General features: G+C 50.9%; 1 protein-coding gene across 10 annotated transcripts in view; it reads left to right on the top strand.

Annotated features, from left to right (window-relative positions):
• Positions 1-21519, top strand: part of NUDCD3 (NudC domain containing 3) — a 73586-nt gene that overhangs the window by 33094 nt on the left and 18973 nt on the right. For all 10 annotated transcript variants that reach the window (XR_008998744.1, XM_036910289.2, XM_036910288.2 and 7 more), the window contains exon 3: positions 21375-21507. Coding sequence is in view for 9 of the 10 variants with exons in the window: in XM_036910289.2 (XP_036766184.2) it covers positions 21375-21507 (133 nt within the window). In the remaining variant the exon portion in view is untranslated. The remainder of the gene's footprint in view (positions 1-21374; positions 21508-21519) is intronic.

Below are 21519 nucleotides of genomic sequence, written 5' to 3'. Positions count from 1 at the left end.
ATCTGAGGTGGGTGCCTGGCCCATCCCAGGTGCCCGCTGGAGCCCTAGCCCAGTTTTGGCTACTCTCACCGTTGCTTTATTTGGTTTTACTTGAAATGATGTTCCCTGTGACAGATATGGGCTTGTGTATGTTCATGTGTGTTTTTGCTTTTTATTTACTCACAAATATTTAGGGTTTTCTTCCTGGGACCTGTGGGAAGGGCAGGGGCAAGTCTGGGCCTGGCCCTCAATGAGTCCCTGTGCCCCGGGTGGTTCATCTGCCCCCCCCCCACCAGCGTCCCTGTCAGGCAAGCCTCCTGAGAGATTTCTGCCCTGCTGCTGCTGGCACTCCACAGTAATGGAGTGGGTAGGACCAGCTGAACCCTAAAAACACTGGAGCATTTTCCAGGTGCCACTAGGAAGCTGTTAAGTAGGAGGAATGTCATGTCAGATGCTCATGTTCTCCCAGGTCCTCTGTCTTCCTCTTCTGAAGCGGTGTGCTGACCCCATGACCCTGGGGCCTGTGCTTCTGGCAGCAGGAGTGACAGCTGGCTTGTGACCACCCACCCCTTGCCCACTCTACTGGGTCTAAATAACAAAACAGAGAGAAGACTGTTCTCCATCCCAAGGGAAACAATCCCTAGACTCTGTAAAGAGAGCAGCAGACCACCTCCCAGAGCCCAGCGGCAGGCCTCAGTTGGGGTGTGGCCACCCCCTGCAAGTGGGCAACGCTCTTGTGTGGCCACGGAGCTGATCCCTGCTGGCAGTGGCACCAGGGCCAGGCAGATTTGCCTGGTGAGGACACTGGGAGGAGCACTGTTGTGGGGGTAGGGTGGCCATCCTTGGCTTGCGGGGAAGGGCTGGGGGCACCACCCAGGTCCTGGGTCCTCTTTATGCCTCCTTCAAGCCTGAAACTTCCTTTTTCCTTAAAAACTTTTCTTTTTACCGGTGTTTTGAAAAATGCTGCATGCAGATATATGAAAAGATGGCAGTAGTAGAAGGGACCCTGGCCACCGCAGTGCCACCATTGGGAGAGGCTGTGAGGGCTGCTTCTACATGCCTCCACCTCCCCCTCTATCTGCACTACCTCCATGCCCCACCAGTCCTGAACCTGCCTTTCCACTGCCAGGAGCTGAGTGTGCTGCTCACCCAATCCTCTCCACAGTGGCTCCCCTGAAGGCGTCCACATTGGCCTGTGGGCACGTGTTCTGCTGGATGCCCTGTACAGGCACTCGGCATCTGCTCCATTGGCCTCATTCTCTGGAGGTCATACGAGAATGGGGATTGAACTGGCAATGGCATTTAAAAGTCCAAAAAACTTTTTCAGGAGGAACACCTAGTCATTGAGGGAAATTAGAAAGTGCAGTTCATGTTGGAGACACTGCAGGTATGGGTCCAGACCATTGCAGTACAGCATACCCCAGCGAAGTCAGTCGGGTGGTGTTTTGGTCTCCCAGTGCATACAGAAGTAATGTTTACACTATGCAGTAGTCTACAGAGCATGCAGTTATGTTTCATAAGACAGGCTGCCTACCTTAAAAATACTATATTGCTAAAAAATGCTAAAACCTGAGCTTTCCACCCAGTTGTAATCATTGATCATAAATAAGTACAATATACGTTATACAGTATATAATTCCATTGTTATAATAATGAAAAAGTTTGAAATACTGTGAGAATCACCAAAACATGGCAGACACACAAAGTGAGTAAATGCTGTTGGGAAAATGGCACCGGTAGACTTGGACAGTTTGTAAAATTCAGTGTCTGTGAAACACAATAGGAGATGTGTCTGTACACTAAAAACAAACCAAGGGACTGGGAAGGGCCTCAGATGGTGTTAGCAGGCTGGTTTTGTGTGCAGAGATCCATGCCTGGCTGGGCTCACCACGTGAGTCTCTCAGCCTGTCTGCTTTGTGTCTGCTCCTTCAGATTCTTGGAGTTGGTTGTCCAGAGTAAACAACACAGGTCACCTCTTGTGGCACTGTGCTCTTCATCTGGGAATGGTTAGTCCAGAGGCAGAAAGCAGGTGTGAGCTGCACCCATGCCAGGACAGCAGGTGGTCAGGGTTGGGAGAGGCCTGGTGTCGCCAAATGCCAGTGCTAGGGGGTCTTCACAGTCCAAAGCCAAGGAATGGGAGGCTGCCCTCTGTAGACAGTGGTGGTTCATGGGATACCAAGGAGTGAAGGGTGGCGCACAGGTGGGGTCCCCAGTCAAGGCAGGTGTTGTGGCCAGTGTCTGAGGCGTCCGCAGATGGTTCTGTGCCTTGTCCTGCCACCCAGTGACCCTGGAATAGAGGCTGTGGAAGTACCAAATTCATTTCATCCAGAAAACATGTTTTTGAGATTTTCATTTTGTCTACACAAGTAATAAAACACTCATTTGTAAATACAGACCTCGTGATGGCAGCGTGCTTTCGGAGGGAACTGCTCCCCTGGGTTCACCTGAGTTTTGCTTTTGAATTTACAAGTAAATAACATTTAATTTAAGTGTCATTTTTTAGCCTTCTCTTATAAGGTGGCAGATTCCTTTGAGTGGAGCCCAGCTCTGTCGGCCTCTTTGCCTGCAGGGCTGGGTTGCCCCCTTCTGAAGCTGGCTTTTCTTGGGCTTGGTGGAGCATGGTTGTGTGCGCTTTGCATTTGAGGTTTTTTTTTAGTTAGCCTGAGAGCTATCACCCTCCACCCCAGGATCTGGGGTTTTGGGTGGCCTGGCGCTCTGAGCTCAGCCCCAGGCACAGGTCACAGGACCCGTGTGTGTTGGGGAGGGGGCAGCAGGCGGACTGCTCTGCCCTGCTGCCCTCACCACGCTGGCCCTCCGTGTTCCTGGAGGCCAGGCCTTCCTGGCGCCTCCGCCCAGATCTGGGCCGCCGCTGAGAGGCACTCCGCAGCTCACCGCCCTTTACTGTCAGGCCTGCTCCTGCTTGGCCCGTCACAGTGTCTGGCTGCTCTCCGTGCCCGCCCCAACATCCAGGGCCTCTTCCTCAGCTCCAGACCCCCGAGGCCCTGGGCCACCCTTCTCCAGCACCAGGCACTTTTTCCATCCGACTGGTGCGTGTGCTGCCATGAAGCTTTGGCCTGGGGCAACGGCTCGCCGCCTGTACTGCCCTTGTCAGCCCGGCCAGTTTCCTGAGGGAGGGCGAGGAGGACACTCATACAAACGCCCGTGACCCCGGCCCAGGAGCACCCGGCTTCAGCAAGCCGCACCCGCAAACCACTGCCCAGAACGGTGTCCCACGCAAGACGAGACCCGAGCGGCCCGGCGAGCGCCGCGCAGGTGCGCTCCCGCGGTCGGAGGGCTGACCCGCCGCACTGCGCCTGCGCAGGCTAGACTTGCACTCGGCCGAGGGGCGAGGAGTCCGCCCCGGCGCGCGCTGCGTGGAGTTTGCTGCGTCAGGGCCCGCTGCTGCATTCCTGATGAGAATGCTCTTCTGCCCGTTTTCCTGTTGGGGTTTGTTACTTTCACTTGTTTTCAAGAGCTCTCTATATTGGGGAAAATAAACCTTAGTCTATAATACAAATATTTTCCCCAATATATTTGTCTTGTGACTTTGCTCGTCATCGTTTTCCTCCAACAAAAGTGTTTTTAGTGTTTAAAATGTGTGTTACACAGCCTATCAGCTGTCGTCGGCGTCTGCGTTTCGGGTGGGGTGCCACTGCCGCGCGCCCAGGGTGCACCCGGGAGAAGGCCGAGGCCGCAGCGTCGGGGCCCTTCCTAAGGGCCTGGGTGGGTTTTCCGCCCGCGAGTTTGACCGCGGGGCAGTGGCCGACCGTCGTTTGTTTAAAACGCGAAAACCGCGTTTCCTCATGAACGGCCTTCCTGACCTGTCCAGACCGTGGTCCGCTTGTACAAGAGAGAGTTTGGAATGCTGGCCTTCACTCCACGTGAGGGCTGCATCTGTCGTGAGTTTTCACAGGGTGACTGGCTTTTAGTAGAGTCTAGAATCAAGTTTACACACAGCTGTGTGCCTGGAAAATTACGTGTGATGACCCCAGGCACAACTCACTAGCTAGGGTTTCTGCCTAGAGTGGAGCCCGCTTCCAGGCTCAGGTTCTGTAGACAGGCCAGCCGCCTGCCCTCTAGACGCGTGCATGGCGGGTGTGGGCAGCCGCGAGGGCCAGCAGCGGACGCCTGCCCTTCCAGGCCCCAAGCACTAAGCTGTCCCTGGCTAGCTGCCCATCAGGTGGGGCCTTCCTGTTCACGCACACTCGCCAGGGTGTGGAGACACGGACAGACAGGTGCATCTCCTCCCAGGACGACTGAAATGCTTCCTGGAAAGGTATGTGGGCCTGTGAAGCAGGCTGGCAGCCAGCAGCAGCTAAGGGCACGTCCGTGAGCTACGGCACCTTCCTGAGATCTGGGCTTTTGAGGGATTGTTTTGAGATGGGCTGGGCTGGGGCCAGGTTAGTTCTGGGATCTGCTGTCTGGGGCCACCTAGGATATGTGATGGTGGAGGAGAATGACAATGCATTTCAAACAGGCTTTAAGAAAGCAAGAGTTTTTCCAGAAAAGGAAAACTAAAAGCCCTTAAAGCAAATTTGTAAGGAAGTTGAGTACTCACAGACCGAGTGGTGGAATTGTGTTTCATGGGGTGTCTTGTGTTCATGAATTTCAGTGTGAATTGGAGTTTGATCCTGCATAAACCACAACTGAAAAAAGTTTCATCACGACTGAAACTTTCAGTCTTTCTTTTCCCCCAAAGTTAAAGCATGGGGCCCTTCCCACCATCATCGCCACGTTGCACTGTGCTTCCCAAGTTCTGTGACTTTGTTGGGTCATGTCCTGGGTGAGCCCCAGGCATCGTCAGTGGTGAAAGGATTTGTTTCTTACTGCATTTTTTCGTGGTCAGTCTGGCCCTGGTGGCAGTGAGTGTGACACTTATTGTCAGGTTTTTAAAATTTTATTATTTTATTGTATTATTTTATTTATTTGTGTGTGTGTGTATGTATGTATGTATCATTAATCTACAATTACATGAGGAACATTATGTTTACTAGACTTCCCCCTTCACCAAGTCCCGCCCACATACCCCATTAGTCACTGTCCATCAGCGATGTTGTAGAATCACTACTTGTCTTCTCTGTGTTGCACAGCCCTCCCTGTGCCCCCCACTACATTATACATGCTAATTGTAATGTCCCCTTTCTTTTTCTCCTCCCTTATCCCTCCCCTCCCAGCCATCCTCCCCGGTCCCTTTCCCTTTGGTAACTGTTAGTCCATTCTTGGGTTCTGTGATTCTGCTGCTGTTTTGTTCCTTCAGTTTTTCTTTGTTCTTACATTCCACATATGAGTGAAATCATTTGATACTTGTCCTTTTCCGCCTGGCTTGTTTCACTGAGCATAATACCCTCTAGCTCCATCCATGTTGTTGCAAATGGTAGGATTTGTTTTCTTCTTATGGCTGAATAATATTCCATTGTGTATATGTACCACATCTTCTTTATCCATTCATCTACTGATGGACACTTAGGTTGCTTCCATCTCTTGGCTATTGTAAATAGTGCTGCAATAAACATAGGGGTGCATCTGTCTTTTTCAAACTGGGCTCCTGCATTCTTAGGGTAAATTCCTAGAAGTGGAATTCCTGGGTCAAATGGTATGTCTATTTTGAGCTTTTTGAGGAACCTCCTTACTGCTTTCCACAATGGTTGAACTAATATACATTCCCACCAGCAGTGTAGGAGGGTTCCCCTTTCTCCACAACCTCGCCAACATTTGTTGTTGTTTGTCTTTTGGATGGTGGCAATCCTTACTGGTGTGAGGTGATATCTCATTGCGGTCATGTCCTGGGTGAGCCTGATGACTAGTGATGTGGAGCATCTTTTCATGTGTCTGTTGGCCATCTGAATTTCTTCTTTGGAGTAGCTCCTCTGCCCATTTTTTTTTTTTTTTGAGAGGGCATCTCTCATATTTATTGATTAAATGGTTGTTAACAACAATAAAATTCTGTATAGGGGACTCAATGCACAATGATTAATCAACTCCAAGCCTAGTTCTCAACAGTCTCCAATCTTCTGAAGCATAACGAACAAGTTCTTACATGGTGAACAAATTCTTACATAGTGAATAAGTTCTTACATGATGAACAGTGCAAGGGCAGTCATCATAGAAACTTTCGGTTTTGATCACGCATTATGAACTATAAACAATCAGGTCAAATATGAATATTCGTTTGATTTTTATACTTGATTTATATGTGAATCCCACATTTCTCCCTTATTATTATTATTATTTTTTTTTTTTAAATAAAATGCTGAAGTGGTAGGTAGATTCCTCTGCCCATTTTTTAATTGGATTGTTCGCTTTTTGTTTGTTGAGGCGTGTGAGCTCTTTATATATTTTGGATGTCAACCCTTTATCGGATCTGTCATTTATGAATATATTCTCCCATACTGTAGGATACCTTTTGTTCTATTGTTGGTGTCCTTTGCTGTACAGAAGCTTTTCAGCTTGATATAGTCCCACTTGTTCATTTTTGCTTTTGTTTCCCTTGCCCAGGGAGATATGTTCATGAAGAAGTCGCTCATGTTTATGTCCAAAAGATTTTTGCCTATGTTTTTTTCTAAGAGTTTTATGGTTTCATGGCTTACATTCATGTCTTTGATACATTTCAAATTTACTTTTGTGTATGGGGTTAGACAATGATCCAGTTTCATTCTCTTACATGTAACTGTCCAGTTTTGCCAGCACCATCTCTTGAAGAGACTGTCATTTCCCCATTGTATGTCCATGGCTCCTTTATCGTATATTAATTGACCATATATGTTTGGGATAATGTTTGGAGTCTCTATTCTGTTCCACTGGTCTGTGGCTCTGTTCTTGTGCCAGTACCAACTTGTCTTGGTTACTGTGGCTTTATAGTAGAGCTTGAAGTTGGGGAATGAGATCCCCCCCCACTTTGTTCTTCCTTCTCAGGTTTGCTTTGGCTGTTCGGGGTCTTTGGTGGTTCCATATGAATTTTTCGACTCATTGAATTTTTCACCACATTTATCTTGTCTTCAGTGATTTTCCTTATGTTGTTTTAGAAACTTTTTGTATGTTTCCTTACTTGAGTTTTAGAAAATTTGGCAAGCAAATTATTCAAGAAAATTATTCTTGTTGAATTTTCTTCCAATTAAAAAAATTACATTTGCTATTACTTTATTAGATCCTTTTAACATCAGGAAATATTTGACCCACATAACAGGTAAATTACAAATACATTATGTAAAAATTAACTTCCTTCTCATTCTGTAGCTAATGTCACATGGAGACTGTCCTTACACACCCTTCCCCACATTCACACCACACAGACACACACAGTTTTAAGAAATTGAGATATAATCCACATATCATAAGATACCCATTATCACATTTCAGTTAAGTGTTTTTGTGCAGCCATCCCCATTATCTAATTCCTGGACATGTTTGTCATCCTAGAAAGAACTTTGTACCCACCCGCAGCTACCTCACTCCCTCCAGGCCTCCCAGCCCCTGGCAACCACCAGGTGACTTTCTGTCTGCAGAGCTTTGCCAGTTGTGGCCTCTCATATAAATGGAGTCATGTGCTGTGTGTAGTCTTGTGCCTGGCTTCATCTGTGTTGCAGCGTTTGTGAGGAATTCATTGCTGAACAATGCTTCATTGTGTGGGTGTACCATGTTTTCTGTAGTCATCAGCTGGTGGACATTTGGGTTTTCTGTTATGAACTATGGTGCTATGAGCATCAGTGTACAAGTTTCTGTGGACACATGTTCTCATGTCTCTCTCGGTTACATACATAGGAGTGTAACTGCTGGTCACATAGTAGCTCTGTGTTCCTCATTCTGCCAGGCTGTTTCACCACACAGCTGCACCATTGCACTTCAGTACTTCTCCATGTCCTTGTCAGCATTTACTATGTTTTTTATTATAGCCATCCTAGTGGCTTTGATTTGCATTTCTATTGACTAAAAATTTGTATTTTTTTTCCTGTGCTTATAGGCCATTTGTATATATTCTTTGGAGAATGTCTATTCAACTCTTCACTCATTTTTAAATTGGGTTGTTTGTACTACCAGAGAGACTTCCTTAGATAAGGGATTTGCAAGTATTTTCTCCTTGTGGGTTATCTTTCTCTCTTGATGGTGTCTTTTGAAGCACAAAACTGTTTAATTTTGATGAAGCCCAGTTTATCTAGTTTTTCCTTGGTTGCATATGCTTATGGCGTCATATTTAGAAATGACTGCCTGACCAAAGATCGCAAAGAGTTGCTCTTATATTTTTCTCTAAGTTTTAAAATTTTAGCTCTTGCATTCAGGTCCTTGATCCATTTTGAGCTAATTTTTATGGGTGGTGTGAAGTAGGATTTATATCATTAGGTATTGTGTTGGTTGTAGGTCAGCCTTAGGAATATTGCTATGGTAACAGTCTTAGGTCCTCTAATCTGTGAACTTGAGGCCCCCTTCCATTTTACTTAGCTCTTCTTTAATTCTTTTCAACAAAGCTTTGTTGTTTTTGGTGAGTAAACTTTGCATTTTTGTTAAATTTATTTCTAAGCATTTTATTCATTTTGATGCTGTTATAAATGGAATTTAATTCCTTTTTCAGATTGTTCATTGCTACTGTATAGATAGACAGTTGGTTTTTGCATATTGATTTTGTGACCTGCAACTTTAAGTCACTTATTAACTAATAATTTTTAGTGGCTTCTTGAGGATTTTATAATGCAAGGTCGATATCTGCAAGTAGAGGTAGTTTTACTACTTCCTTCCAGCCTTTTATTTATTTGTTTTCTTGTGAAATTGCCCTGGTTAGTGCCTCTATACACAACTGAATAAAGTGGTGAGAGCAGATGCCCTTGCCTTGTTCCCTCAAGGGTGATGTGAGCCCGGTCCTCACTCTTGCTTTATTCCTGTTCCCGTTGAGAACATCTTTTAGTAACTTCCTAGTTTTCCTGGGATTAGGGGCTTCTTGGGATGTGGGACTTTCAGTTTCAGGGACAAATGGCTTTCCCAGGATGTGGGCTCCAGTGAGAACCCCAGTAAACTGGAGCAGATGGTCACCGTGCCAAGTGTCCCAATATGTCTGTGTTACCATGTGTGTGCTTGGTGGGCCGGCTGTGGAGCATTTGGGCGGTGTGAGCCCTGTGTTGTCCTATGGCTGGCATGTCCCTCTGAGGGTGTCAGAGGTCACTGATTCTTGCTTTTGGTGGGAGGCTTACTTCCCCATGTTCCTGTGTCCTGTCTGAGCACCAGGTCCCTGACCACTGGGGGATGTTTAGCAGAGCATTGCGTTGCATGGGTCACCCGGGTCTGTGCTTGGGTGCGCTGCTGCTTGGAGCCCGAGGCCCTGCCGGGTTGCAGTTCCATGAACCCTCAGCCTGGGTCACACACACATGCTGTGGAAGCAGGAATGAGAGTCAGCAGAGGGACTCCTAACCATGACCCCATGCTTTTCGCTTTGGCCTGGCACCCTGTCTCCAGCAGCCCTGAGCTTATCTTTCAGAGGAGCTGCCCTGGAGCTCTGTAGATCTTGCCTGTGTTTGGAGGCATTTCTCAGAGCCACGCTGTGTCCATACCAATGATCAGGTTCTGGGGTTGGACACAGAACGTCTGCACCTTTGAGCGTGTGGTGGTGCTCTGTGCTCTGGGCTGTGTGTGCCTCCGGTTTCCTTTAGTAACTGTCTTGGAGTCCACCCTGTTGTGTGTGAGTGGTTCTTACCATGTGCTCATCCTTTTGTGTGTTGCTGGACACACAGGCTGTCTCTGTCTCTCGGCTGCTGGGCCATTGTGTGTGGCCTCCATGGACAGGCTCACTCATCTCTTGTGGTGGCTGGGTTGTGGTCTGTGGCAGGCACCACAGTTACTTCCAAAGTGCCATGCACTCCATCCCTATCCTCGGGGCCAGCACTCGATGCTGTTGGGTCTTCAGTTTGTGACCTGGCTGTGGCGTGGGTGCCCTTTGTCCTGGTTGGTGTGAACAGCTCTGCTGAGCAGTAGTGTTGAGTAATTAACATCATCTTTGGTGAAGTGTCTGCACCAAAATTTTGTCCATTCTTTAAATTGGGTTGTTTGCTTTTCTTATTACTGAGTTTTGAGAATTCTTTGTGTTCAGAATATGAGTACTCCACCAGATACATAATTTGCAAATATTTTCTCCCAGTCTTTAGATTGTCTCTTCATTCTCTGAACATTGTCTTTCAAAGAATAGAGGTTCTTGATTCTGATGAGGTCCAATAGATCCATTTTTCTTTTATGGATCATGTTTTTGCAATCATATTTAAGAAACCTTGTCTACTCTAAGGTGACAGATTTTTCCCTAGGAGCTTTGTAACACTGGGTCTTGCATTCAGGCCTGGGACCCATGTGAGGCTGTTCTGTAGCTGTGCATGGAGTGGCTTGAAGTTCATCTTCGTAAGGAGATGTCCAGTTGCTCCAGCATCATTTGTTGAAAAGACTGCCCTCTAGTCCCTGGCCCTGTGCCCTTCTCCTCTCCCCCCGCCCCCCTGCCTTCTGCATGGGAAGCCTTGCCTGCACAACCCCAGGTGCACTCTGCCTCTGTTGTGGTGCAGGTGCAGACCTCCCTCCATCCTAGTTCCCCATCCTTATCTTTGCTCTCCAAGCTGTTGCCAGTGCTTCGGGCTCGGTTCTGACTTTTCAGGCCACTGTGGTGGCTGTCCCGGTAGCTCTGCCAACTTGGTTCTGGGATACCCTTGGTCATCGCTGAGCTGGAGCTGGGCTACTGGGTCAGGGCACGTCCGTGCAGGTGCAGAGCAGAGCCAGCCAGCTCTCAGGCAAAATTGCAACATGGTGTTGCTTCTGGGCTCACCTGTGGTCCTGAGAGGACTCGAGGAGGCCAAAGCTGCCTTGGGACCTGCAGTGCTCAAAGGCCCAACATTTTTGTGAAGTAATTGTGAGAAGAGTGCATTGCATCTTGGGCGGCCTCTGCAGAGAGGGCGCACCAGCCTCTCTTGGTTGGGGTGGAGCCATTGCCCTCGGTCTGATGGAAGCTGCTGGACCCTCAGAGGCACTGCTTCTGTTCCTGTGATGTTAGGCACTAGCGCTGAGCTACACAGACTCCTTCACCTCATCTCTGCCCCCAGGCCTGGCACTGGGATGGGCAGAAGTGTAGTGGGAGCGAGGGACTCTCACAGGCATGTGGGGCTGGAATCTCTTGCAAGTGGACCAGCGACGGGGCTGTGAGGGGCAGGCCCTGAGTGTGGTCCTGCACTGTGGAAGCTGCACCCCAGCCCCTTCCTGCCAGGCCCGCCACCTTGCGGCCATGTCGTGAGTGTTGTCCTCGGGGGAGTGTGGCCTTGATGGCTGACCCGACAGTGGCAGAGTGCCTGGCCCCTATTGACAGCCCTCCCACAAGGCCCTGTGTTGCTGCCCACAGCATGGAGGACAGGCCATCTGGCTGTCCTGTGCTCTGGGAGGTAAGAGTGTGTCTGTGGAGCTCCTTACATGTGTCACCCTGGGCCTGTCTCTGGGAGCACTGAGTATCTCCTTGTTGAAGGTTTGTTTAAGGCAGAATGTGTTGCTTCTCACCAGCCACCTGACTCAGCTGCAGGTGGGAAGGCTACCTGTCAGATGCCTATCTGACGTGGTTTCATTTGTGACTCTTCTGTAAGAGGAGAGATCTTTTGTCGGTCACAACACAGAACCCTCAGGTCTGCCTTGCCAGAAACTGGCTGCATTCCTGAGGAATCATGTGAGTCCTTTTTTTTCCCTGATTTTTGGACAGTTCAGGTAATTGTGTTTGACAGAGTGTCTGGCTCTGCTAGTGCGAAGGGTTACAGTAGGGACTTGCCAGTTTATATGTCAGTCCAGGGTGTTCCTCTGAAGCGCTTTTTAGGGAGGCAGTAAAGCAGGTGTTCATGCTGTGAGGGGACAGGCAATGGAGACAAAGCCGCACGGTCCAGGGGTATCACTGCAGCTCGGACTCCAGGGTGGCCTTAGGCTGGGGCCTTACCCAGCCCGGCAGGAGGGTCTCAGTCCATTAATGTGCAGAGGAGCTGTCAGGGAAGCTGTCAATAGCAGGTAAGCACTGTCAATGGGAGCAGCCTGTGGCGGGTGAGAGCAGAAAGTGCTGCCTGCAGCCTGGATGTGGCAGGGGTGAGCCCTCCCCTGGCTCCCTGGCACTGCTTGTTGCTGGGTGTCCCTGTCCTCTTGGGCTGCAGTCTCTTTCAAGTTGAGCTTGTCAGGTGGTCTGGAAATAGCTACACTCTGACCAAGACCCCGGCTGTGTGCAGCGGAGTGTGGCTTGGCACACACTCAGGTCCCGTAAGCTGGGCTCAAACATGCAGCCTCGTTTGTGAACTGAGGCTGGGTGCTCTGGATGCTAGCATTGCCCGAAGCTTAGCTTGTCCAGCCTGGGCTGTGTCTTTAGTGAAGGGTGAGGTCCCCCATTGCACTGACGATTCAGGACGGCTCATCCGTGGCTCTACACTAGGTCTTGGCCCAACAGGCACTTTGATTCCAGAGTCCATGTGCTTGAGCACTGAATTACTCCACCACATCTCTCATCTGGGATCCTGCAGAGACAGTCCTTGGCCTAATGAATTGGATGCATGCCCCTTTGCCAGGCCTTTCCATTCTCACTCGGAGATTTACTGCCTCTCAGTGTTGAGGCAGTTCAGAGCTGCCGTCCCCCATCCCAATGCCACGTGTGTAGTGTTTGTGTGGTGCTCAGCTGCTCCACTAGGTGTCTAGGACGCAGCTGCCACTCTGCATGAGGATGCATATGCACGCAAACACAGCAGCAGTCCTCCTCCCTTCAAAAACCACCAGCAGACAGGGACATCCAGAAACAGTGGAGCGATACCTGCAGACAGCAGGGGAAGGCAGGGCAGGCAACCAAGTCAGGAGGAATCCTGGGCCAGTGAGTGCTGTGGCCCCAGGGGAAGGAGGAGGGAGGGACTGTCTGTGTAGCTGGGCTGCAGGCCCCTGGTTGTCATGCTGATTAAGTGGGGTCTGTCCTATAGAAAATGGGGCAGCCAGTCAGGCTTATTGGAAGGTAAACAGGCAGCAGACACTGGACAGGTGGGGAGCAGGAAGGGCACCCCCTCATGGCCATGCATCAGAGTGTGTGGATGGTGCAGGATTAGCGCTGTTCCCTGGAGCTTACAGGGTGTAGCGTAGTATAGAGGAGGGGCCGGCCCACGAGACTGACTCAGCACACAGGGCGTGAGGCAGGGGGGTGGTGAGGTATAAGGTCAGGAGCAGGGGAGGGGACACAGCTGTGGGGGGCTCTGGGGAGGGAGGGGTGTTACTCTTGGAGCGGGACTTGCCTCTGATGCTGTTCAGGTAGTATCCGCTTGTGTTGGGGCTTTGCTGTGTCAAAATAATTATTTACGAGAAGTATTTACCCTAAGAGTCCATTAAATAGCAAACCCATAGTTCATTGGAGGCTTTTTCTTTGCAGACATAGGTGCATGCCCCAGCAGCTCCAGCTCCTCGGGGGCTCACGTCCCCTAGTGCCCAGACTGGCCAGGGTGAGAAGGCACGGGTCATAGCTGACTGCCGGCACACCTGCTTTGACTTTGTCTGCTTAGATTTAGGGCCAGGGGTGGTGAGGGCGGAGAGACCAGCTGTTCCATCCTGGGGCTGGAGAGCAGAAAGGGTAGGAATGGCTGCAGCTGCCCCTGCGGTGGCCCAGCCCCTGAGGACACAGCCTGCTTCTCCTGGGGGTAGGTTTTCGCATTACCAGAACTTCTGGGTCACACTCAGTGTTCCAGGAAAAACAACACTCAGACGTTGGTAACATGAAACTTGTTTCCTTCTTTCTTTCTTTTTCCATTTTTACTCTTAATAAAAGTAGCATGTGATCTCTCTTCTCTGATATGGTCCTTTTTGCTCAAAGACCTTGGTGCCTCTGAAGCAGGGCTCATGGATTTCAGTTATTAGGGCAGGTTTGTTATCTGATGTGAGCGTCAGAAGTAGCATCCCAGATGTATTCAGAGCCGCCCTGCTATGCCCCGTGTGGCCGTGCGTGTGCAGTAGTGTGTGTGCATCTGGCATCTAGCAGCCTGCTGGCTGCTGCTCAGCCTGGGGATAAGATCAGCCATTGCTTGCCTCTTGCAGAGAGCTCCCCCTCAAGGCTCTGGGCCTGCTGTGGGGAGGGTAAGGCCAGAAGGGGTTGAAAACCAGAAGTTTGATATAGGGTGGGTCTTTTAAGTTGAGCATGTGGGCAGAGGTCTTGATGAAGACTGGGTGTGGAGAAACAAGGATTGGTAGAAACTGTAACACTATGATTTTAGGGGGCATTTGGAGGCTAGGTGTAAACTGGGGTTGGTTTTACATCCTCGGAACAGCTGACATCTCTTTGAAGAAGTTGCTGTGGCTAACCGGGGCCGGGTAGGGCCAAGGTGCACTAGCAGAGCAGAGAGGTGTGGCCCAGGTCTGTGAGGTGCATGGGGGTAGTGCCTGGCCCATGCCTGCAGTTGTGGCTTCCCTCATCACTCAGCTGACTCTCCTGCCCTGGTTAAGCTGCCTCCCAGGTAGACGGCCACCTGCGTTGTGGGCACATCCCCTGACTATAGGTACTGGACGCTTGAGCCTTGTTTTCTTTGATCTGATTACCTCTCAGCTGGGCAGCCGGTTGGGATTCAAATAATAAAACTGCTTATAACTTGTAACTGATTTTGAATGACTAGGAAATTGAGTTAAAGGGTAATAAGAGTTTTCTGTTCTTAAATTGTTGTAGTTGTGGAGTAGATGATCTAACTTTTGTTTTAAAATGTATATTTCACATTTATATATGTTAAAATTTGGAATGCCTCTCCCTTGTTAAAATAATTAACATGATTTAAGAAAAAGTCTCACTAACAAACTTGCATTTGTAGTAACTAGAGGAGTTTGCAGTTTCTGCTGGTTGCCCATCTGATACAGACTGTCAGAGGTGGTCCTTCCAGAATATTCATAGGCATATTTTGGAGACTTCAGGTACCTTGCCTTATTTACTTTAGGAAAAGTTAGAATCATCTAGTATCTTAAAATGTTAAAAACACAAAAATTTTTATGAAATCCAGCCTTCCTGCCAGTCTCCTAGCAGAGGGAACAGGTGCTAAGGAAGGAAGGGCACCAGCACCCTTGGCCTTCCTGGAGGAGGTGGCCACAGGCAGCCCCATCTCTGGAGGCCCTGCTGTGCTCCTTGGCCAGACTTGGTTGTCCTGTGTGGACCACCTTCCTGTATGACTGGCTGACCCAGAGAGGAGGCTCTGCAGGGCAGCCCTCGTTGGAGGCTGATCAGAATCAGACATGACATGTCCTCAGTAGAGAACAGGCCTGGTTCCCATGAGACCCGCCTCAGGAGGGCCTGTGAAGACAGCTGCTTGGCTATCGGGAGAGCGGAAGAGCTTGTGTCGCCCATACGCAGATGAGATTGAAGACCACGGGTATCAGGTGTCATTTGAACCAGGGCAGCCCTTGAAAATCCCTCGGTGTTGTCTCCTAAGGTAGGATACCTACCCCACTCACAGTGCACAGCCAGACAAACCCTCAAAATGAAGAGACGAGCTTGTGAATGCCTCTGAGCCCCCACCCTTCACTTCCCTCTGAGGATTCCTGTTTCTTCTCTTTCTCTACCCCCAGACGAGATTTTGTTGGTTTTCACTGGACAAATCCCAGACTCCACAAAGTTTCACCATACCTACTTCAGTAAAACAAGGGCTTAAAATGTAATGGAATTATCAAAGCTTGCAAACGTGGGATTCCTTATCACCATCTAATGCCATCTTGTATGCACATTTTCCTGATTGTGGCAAATGCTTTTTTACAGTTGGTTTTCTCACGGTGGCATTCCAGCAGGTCCAAACACTATTTGGTTTCTCTGCCTTCTGATACTTAATTTGGAGTGATTTCCCTTCTATTTCATGCCATTTATTTCTAAAGACACGTGGGGCTTGGTTCATTTCCCAGATTCTGGATGATGCTCCCTGTGGCCTATGGGATAGGGTGGGCAAGAGGCCCAGTGTGGAGCAGGACCACTGCAAAGAGGTCCTCACAGGAGGTGCCTGGCCTTTGTGGGCATTGGGGATGTTCTGGATCCTTCTGTGGGTAGACCCCCTTCAGCCTTTTGCCCAGCATTCAGCAGCCATCAAGGAATGCCTCCCAGACTCGTGTTACAACGCTGTAGTTACAAAAGGGTGATTTTCCCCTTCCACTAGACCCTCTTCATTTATTACCTGGAATCCTAATAGAGGGACTTGGCTTTTCTGAAAGTCTGGTTCCTGCAGAACCATTTTATTTATTTATTTTCAGATTGGGTGGTTTTGTGAGCTTGTGGACCTTCACAGCACATCTATCAGTCCACTGTGAACATCATTCTTTCTGACACTCAAATTATCCCATCTTTGGCAGCAGGAGTCTCCTGGGGGCTTGTGGGTACCTTTCATAGTACCCTCCTGGTCTTGCGTGCCATCCTCGCTCCAGGCGGGATTGGCAGAGGAAGGGAAAGCCGCTGACACAGGCTGACCATGGCCACTGCTTTCCTGGGGCCTGGTTCCTGGTGGGCAGGGATGCCAGTTGGCAGTAGGTGATAAATTGGGATACCAGCTACAGTAAAGCTGCTGACACCAGATTTAGAGAAACTAGGGTAAAAGGTGGGGCACACAGCATGTGTCCCTAGATATCCCAGAGGCCCAACAGTCTCCCGTCATCCGTGACAGTTGCCTTTGAGTCTTGTGTCTGTAGCTGGACTTTCTGTTGGGGCATGCATGCAATGAGGGGACAGTGACTGAGCTCCAGAGTGCGTGGGGGATGGCGACCCCAAGTGTGAGGGGACTGGACTTGCCCTGTTTTGGCCTTCACATGTTTGCTTGTCTCCTGCTTTCAGCCACTCTTGGCCATTGTACACCAGTTGCTTGGTTGGTGCCCTGTGGCATGTGGTGGGCCTTGCATGCCTTGGAAACAGGGCTTCTCATTGAGTGTCAGGAGGTGCCTGACTGCCGAGCCAGTGTATGGGACCTGGTGGTGTTGCCCCCCCTGCCTGGGGCCTTGGAAGCGGCAGCCTACAGGAGGGGACAGGCAGGCAGGCCCTCTCCCAGAGGCAGGAGCATTGGCAGGTCTTTATAAACCGTGGGTGAGGTGTGCTGCAGTGTGCTTGGGCACTGGCTCACGGGGCAGGGAGTGGGCCTTGGGCAGTCATGTGGCCTGGGGACACACACACCCCAAAGACAAAGCTCCAAATCTCCAGTGGCCATGGCTGCAGTCTAGTTGCAGATGTGGGGCTGGTAAGATGAGAGGAGATAGGTAAGAGGGAGCCAGCGCCACATGTGTGCACACCCCACATACTCACCACATGTGCACATGTATACCCTCGCAGCATGCACACATGGGCACGCACACACATGCACATATGTTCAACCACACACATGCTCACACACAAGCCCTAGTCCCTCCCACTGGGGGCCAGGAGTCCACAGAATGTGTGGCCAGAGCCTCCCCACCTTGGCACTGCTGACGCTGGTTGGAGTGGCGGCCATAAGTCCTGTGGGGCCTGTGTGGGTTTGGGGGCAGGATGTCTGACCCAGAGTAGCTCAGATCTAGCAAGGGTCTGGTGAGGTGAGTCACTGCCAAGCCTGGAAGGGGCCTGAGGGGCACTAAAGCCCCTGACTTAAGGCCCATTCTAGAGCATGTGCTGACTCCTGCATACAGCCTTTAAGTTGGGGCTGTGACACTGTCTTGCCAATGGGTTTCAATCCCGGGCAAGTTCGCTGTGGATTCAGTGTGACCAAAGAAATTGACAGCAAAACGTTCTTGGGGTGAAAGGGTTATACCCATTCACTCAGAGTGAGTCTGCATGCAGCAAGCCAGTCTCTGCTTCTGGGCCCCTCTGTCCGCACAGCCGTCCCACACAGCCGTCGTCTAGGCCTCTCTGCACAGTCGTCCCACACAGCTGTCCTCTGGGCCTCTCTGCACAGTCGTCCCACACAGCCGTCCTCTGGGCCTCTCTGCACAGTTGTCCCACGCTGCTGTCCTCTGGGCCTCTGTCCTCGGCGCTGCCACCGCTCCAGCCTCTGCTCTGCTCTCCTGCAGCCTTGCAGCCCTGCCACCGTGTCGCGCCCAGAGCACTGGGCTGAGCTCTTTTTATAGAGTCAACAGCCATGTATTGCCCACAGGTGTGCAGTGAGCTAGTCGACCAGAGCCAGGTGAGAATCCTGGCCCCAGGAACTCTCATTTTATCCACAGACACCTTTACCCACCACTTCTCATGCTTGCCACTGGCTAGTCCAGACTGGGAAGGGAGGGAGCTGTCTGGTTCCGTGCAGACTGTGCTGGCTTCCCTGTCATTCTTCACTCAGTCAGTACCCTATAGTCACTGGTGGCTGGGCAGACGTGGGCACTGAGGGAGACCTGGCCTCTGCGTGCCTGCTGACTCACCACTGCCCCTGGCCCTTCCCCACCCTGCCCTATGGAGCAGCTGCAGGGGGCCTGCCAGCTGGATGGCAAGATGGGAGGAGGCTGGCGGCCAAGCACCTGCATGTGATGGGCTTGTTTTTACATGCTGTCAGCTGGAAATAGCTAACTTCATTTAAAGAGGTTGTGGATTCAGAGCATTAAAACAAGCACCCTGCATGGTGCTGTGCTGTGCTAGGAGCAGGCCTCCTGGTGGTGAGCAGTCAGGCCCACTGTGAGCCCCATGCAGTACAGCCCCTTTTGGGGGCAGCCCCTCAGGCCCCAGCCTTCAAGGGGGCTCCTGGTATAGGGGCCTGTTCTGGGTGAAGGGCCACATGAATGCTGGTGGGTAAGGGTCACCACGATGCAGTGTGGATAAAAAGAAGGTTCCTGTGGCCAGGGTTCTCACCTGGCCCTGGTTGGCAAGCTCACTACACAGGTGTGGGCAATACAACATTATTGATTCTATATAACTGCCCGGTGCTCTGGGTGACATGGTGGCACAGCTGCAAGGCTGCAGGAGAGCAGAGCGGAGGCTGGAGAGGTGGCAGTGCTGAGGACAGAGGCCCAGAGGCAGATACCAGCTTGCTACTTGCAGAGTTGCTCTGAGTGGACAAGATTTTAGTGATTGACCTGCCACCGTGGAAATAAAGTTGGGTTATAACCCTTTCACCCCAAGAACGTTCTACTGTCATTTTTTTGGTCACACTGAATCCATAGTGAACTTACCTGGGGCTGAAACCCATTGGCAAGACGTGGGAAGTAGCTGTCCCCGCTTGGGCTCCTGCTGGCGGGCCGGTGCTAGGCCGTGCTGGCCCTCACTGGGTGGTGTTGCATGCTTTGGGTGTCACACACTGGCCTCCACCCCCACCGTGTCCCTGCCTCAGTGCTGCTCCAGGAGTTCTCTGCACACTTAGGTCATCTGCTGGGTGGGAGCTTGAAAGTGGAGTGGGTGCCATGGTGCACGGGAGCCACCCTGACTGCTGTGCTGTCTCCTGGCCTTGTTTTGGGGGTCAGGATGAAGGCAGCCTGGGTGGGGCTACGGGGATTGCTGTCTCCTGTAGACATGATCTTAAAGATAGCTGCTTTCTTTTGGTGATGATGTGTCTGCACATTTGGGGAATTTGGATAATACCTGAAGGTACAAAAAAGAAAGAGTGCTGCTCATCTTGCTACCCTGGCTGCCTCCTCTTACCCACGTGTGTTTCTTCCTAGGCTGTGGAGCTTCTGCTGCACACAAAGGCCGTGTATCCTCTTGCAGTGGCGCAGCAAGCCCCCTCAGTCCACGCACATGCTTGCACCGGCCTCCGCCTCGAGCTTGCTTTGGTGCCCCTTCTCTGGGCTGGGACTGTCCTGTCTCCTTTGCCCCACAGAGGTCTGCCTGAGTGGGGAGTTTGGGTCTGGCTTCTGTTCCAATTTGTCAGAGCCCGGCTGCTGATAGTAAGCGCTGAATTCTGAGTCTCTCCCCTGCCCCAAAATACCACCACCAAGTGCCGCAGACTGGCCGCAGAGGCCCACAGAAGCCCGTCATCGAGGCACTGCAGGCATGCGTCCAGGGCTGTGCATCCCTGGGCTGTGCTCCCTTCCTCACCTCCTCCGACCTCTTCGGTGATCAGAGCCGTGGCGTCCCTGGCCTGTGGCTGTGGCCACGTGGCTGCCTTCTCCTAGTGTCTCACCTTATCCCTCTGCCTGCGCCTGCGTCCAGAGCTCCCTTTTTAAGAACATGGTCATGTTGGGGCAGAGCCCTAATGTTCTGATTTCAACTGGGTCACCTCTGTGAAGACACTGTCTCTAAATAAATTCTGGGGTGCTGGAGGTTAGGACTTCACTTAGGACTTTTGGGGGTCTGGCCTGTAACAGCCATCAGTAATCAGGCCAGAGATCCTGAGATGTGACGGAGGCCCAGCCTCACAATGCAGGGTGTGCAAGGCACACCTGCAGAAGGAAAACATGTTCTTGTCCTAAAACTCCACCCAGAAAAAGTGTGTCCTCATTGCCACCTGACCAGAGGTGAGGGGCCAGTGGTGTGCGTTTCTGACCCTTTTCTTCTGTTACCTGCACAGATGTTGACATGCACAGGTTCGTGTCTCTTCGTCAGCAGGCACACCCCCAGGGCTGGAGAAGGTGGCTGAACTACCCTGCTGTTGCCATGTCCATGTTCATAGGTGGGGCCTCCTCCACAGCCAGGCTTCTGTCTTTAATTCAGACCTAAAACTCACCATGATGGACTTGTGAGCCTAGACATAATCTAGTGTGCATACTGTCATTAGCATTGTTCAGTTTTATAGCAAGTATTTCATCGTATTTTACTGTTGGCATCAGCTGCTCGGCCAGCTGATCTGCATCTGTGCTGGGCTGGAGTTCATGTGCACGGGCTATGACTGATGGGGTTTTGGGCCTTCTCACACACACCACTTGCATCTTAAAACCCACAGTTCAGTGTGTTACCTGAGCTCTGTGCTGTTTACCAGGAAAAGGGGCTGAGGTTGGAGCAGTGCCGACGCTGAGCTGCTGAGCACTCATGTCGTCTTGCTTTCTTTGTTGGAGTGCAAGTGATACGTGGTATCATGTTGGTTTCCGCTGTACAGCCCAGTGAGCCAGCAGTTACCCACATTACTAGGTCCTCACCCCCTCCAGTGTGATTACTGTCTGTCGGCACAGGAAGATGTTACAGAATGGTTTGCTTTTTTTCAAAGACAGGCTCTGCCAGTTTATGAGAGACTAGGTACCCACATGCCCCAGAAGTTTACTAAGAAGACCCATTGCTTAGTTGACTGGCCTGGTTCTAAGTTCGAGGAGGTGGCCCTGGACCAGGCCATGGTGTGTGTGGACTGAGGTTGCGGACCTCCTGACCCATGCTGGCTCTGCATGCGGGGTCCTCTCGGCAGCTCGCCCTGGTTATCCCTGAGATCTCAGGGACGCTTGCGTAGGAGGATGCAGGGAACTCGCCTGCAGGGGGCATGACTTGTCCAGGACTTAGAGGCGCCCTGCCTCCCTGCCCTGGTGTGGCCTGGGCTGCTGCTTCACTTCTTGTTCTTTCTCAGGGGACAGGAGCAGTTCCAGAGGAACCCCGACAGCTATAATGGTGCCGTGCGTGAGAACTACACGTGGTCGCAGGACTACACTGACCTGGAACTTAAGGTGCCAGTGCCCCAGCATGTCGTGAAGGGTAGGCAGGTAAGTACGGCA

This window comes from Manis pentadactyla, chromosome 7 (assembly GCF_030020395.1).
Source record: "Manis pentadactyla isolate mManPen7 chromosome 7, mManPen7.hap1, whole genome shotgun sequence".
Lineage (NCBI taxonomy): Eukaryota > Metazoa > Chordata > Mammalia > Pholidota > Manidae > Manis > Manis pentadactyla.
Note: the sequence above shows the minus strand (reverse complement) of the source record. Positions and strands in the feature narration are given on the sequence as shown.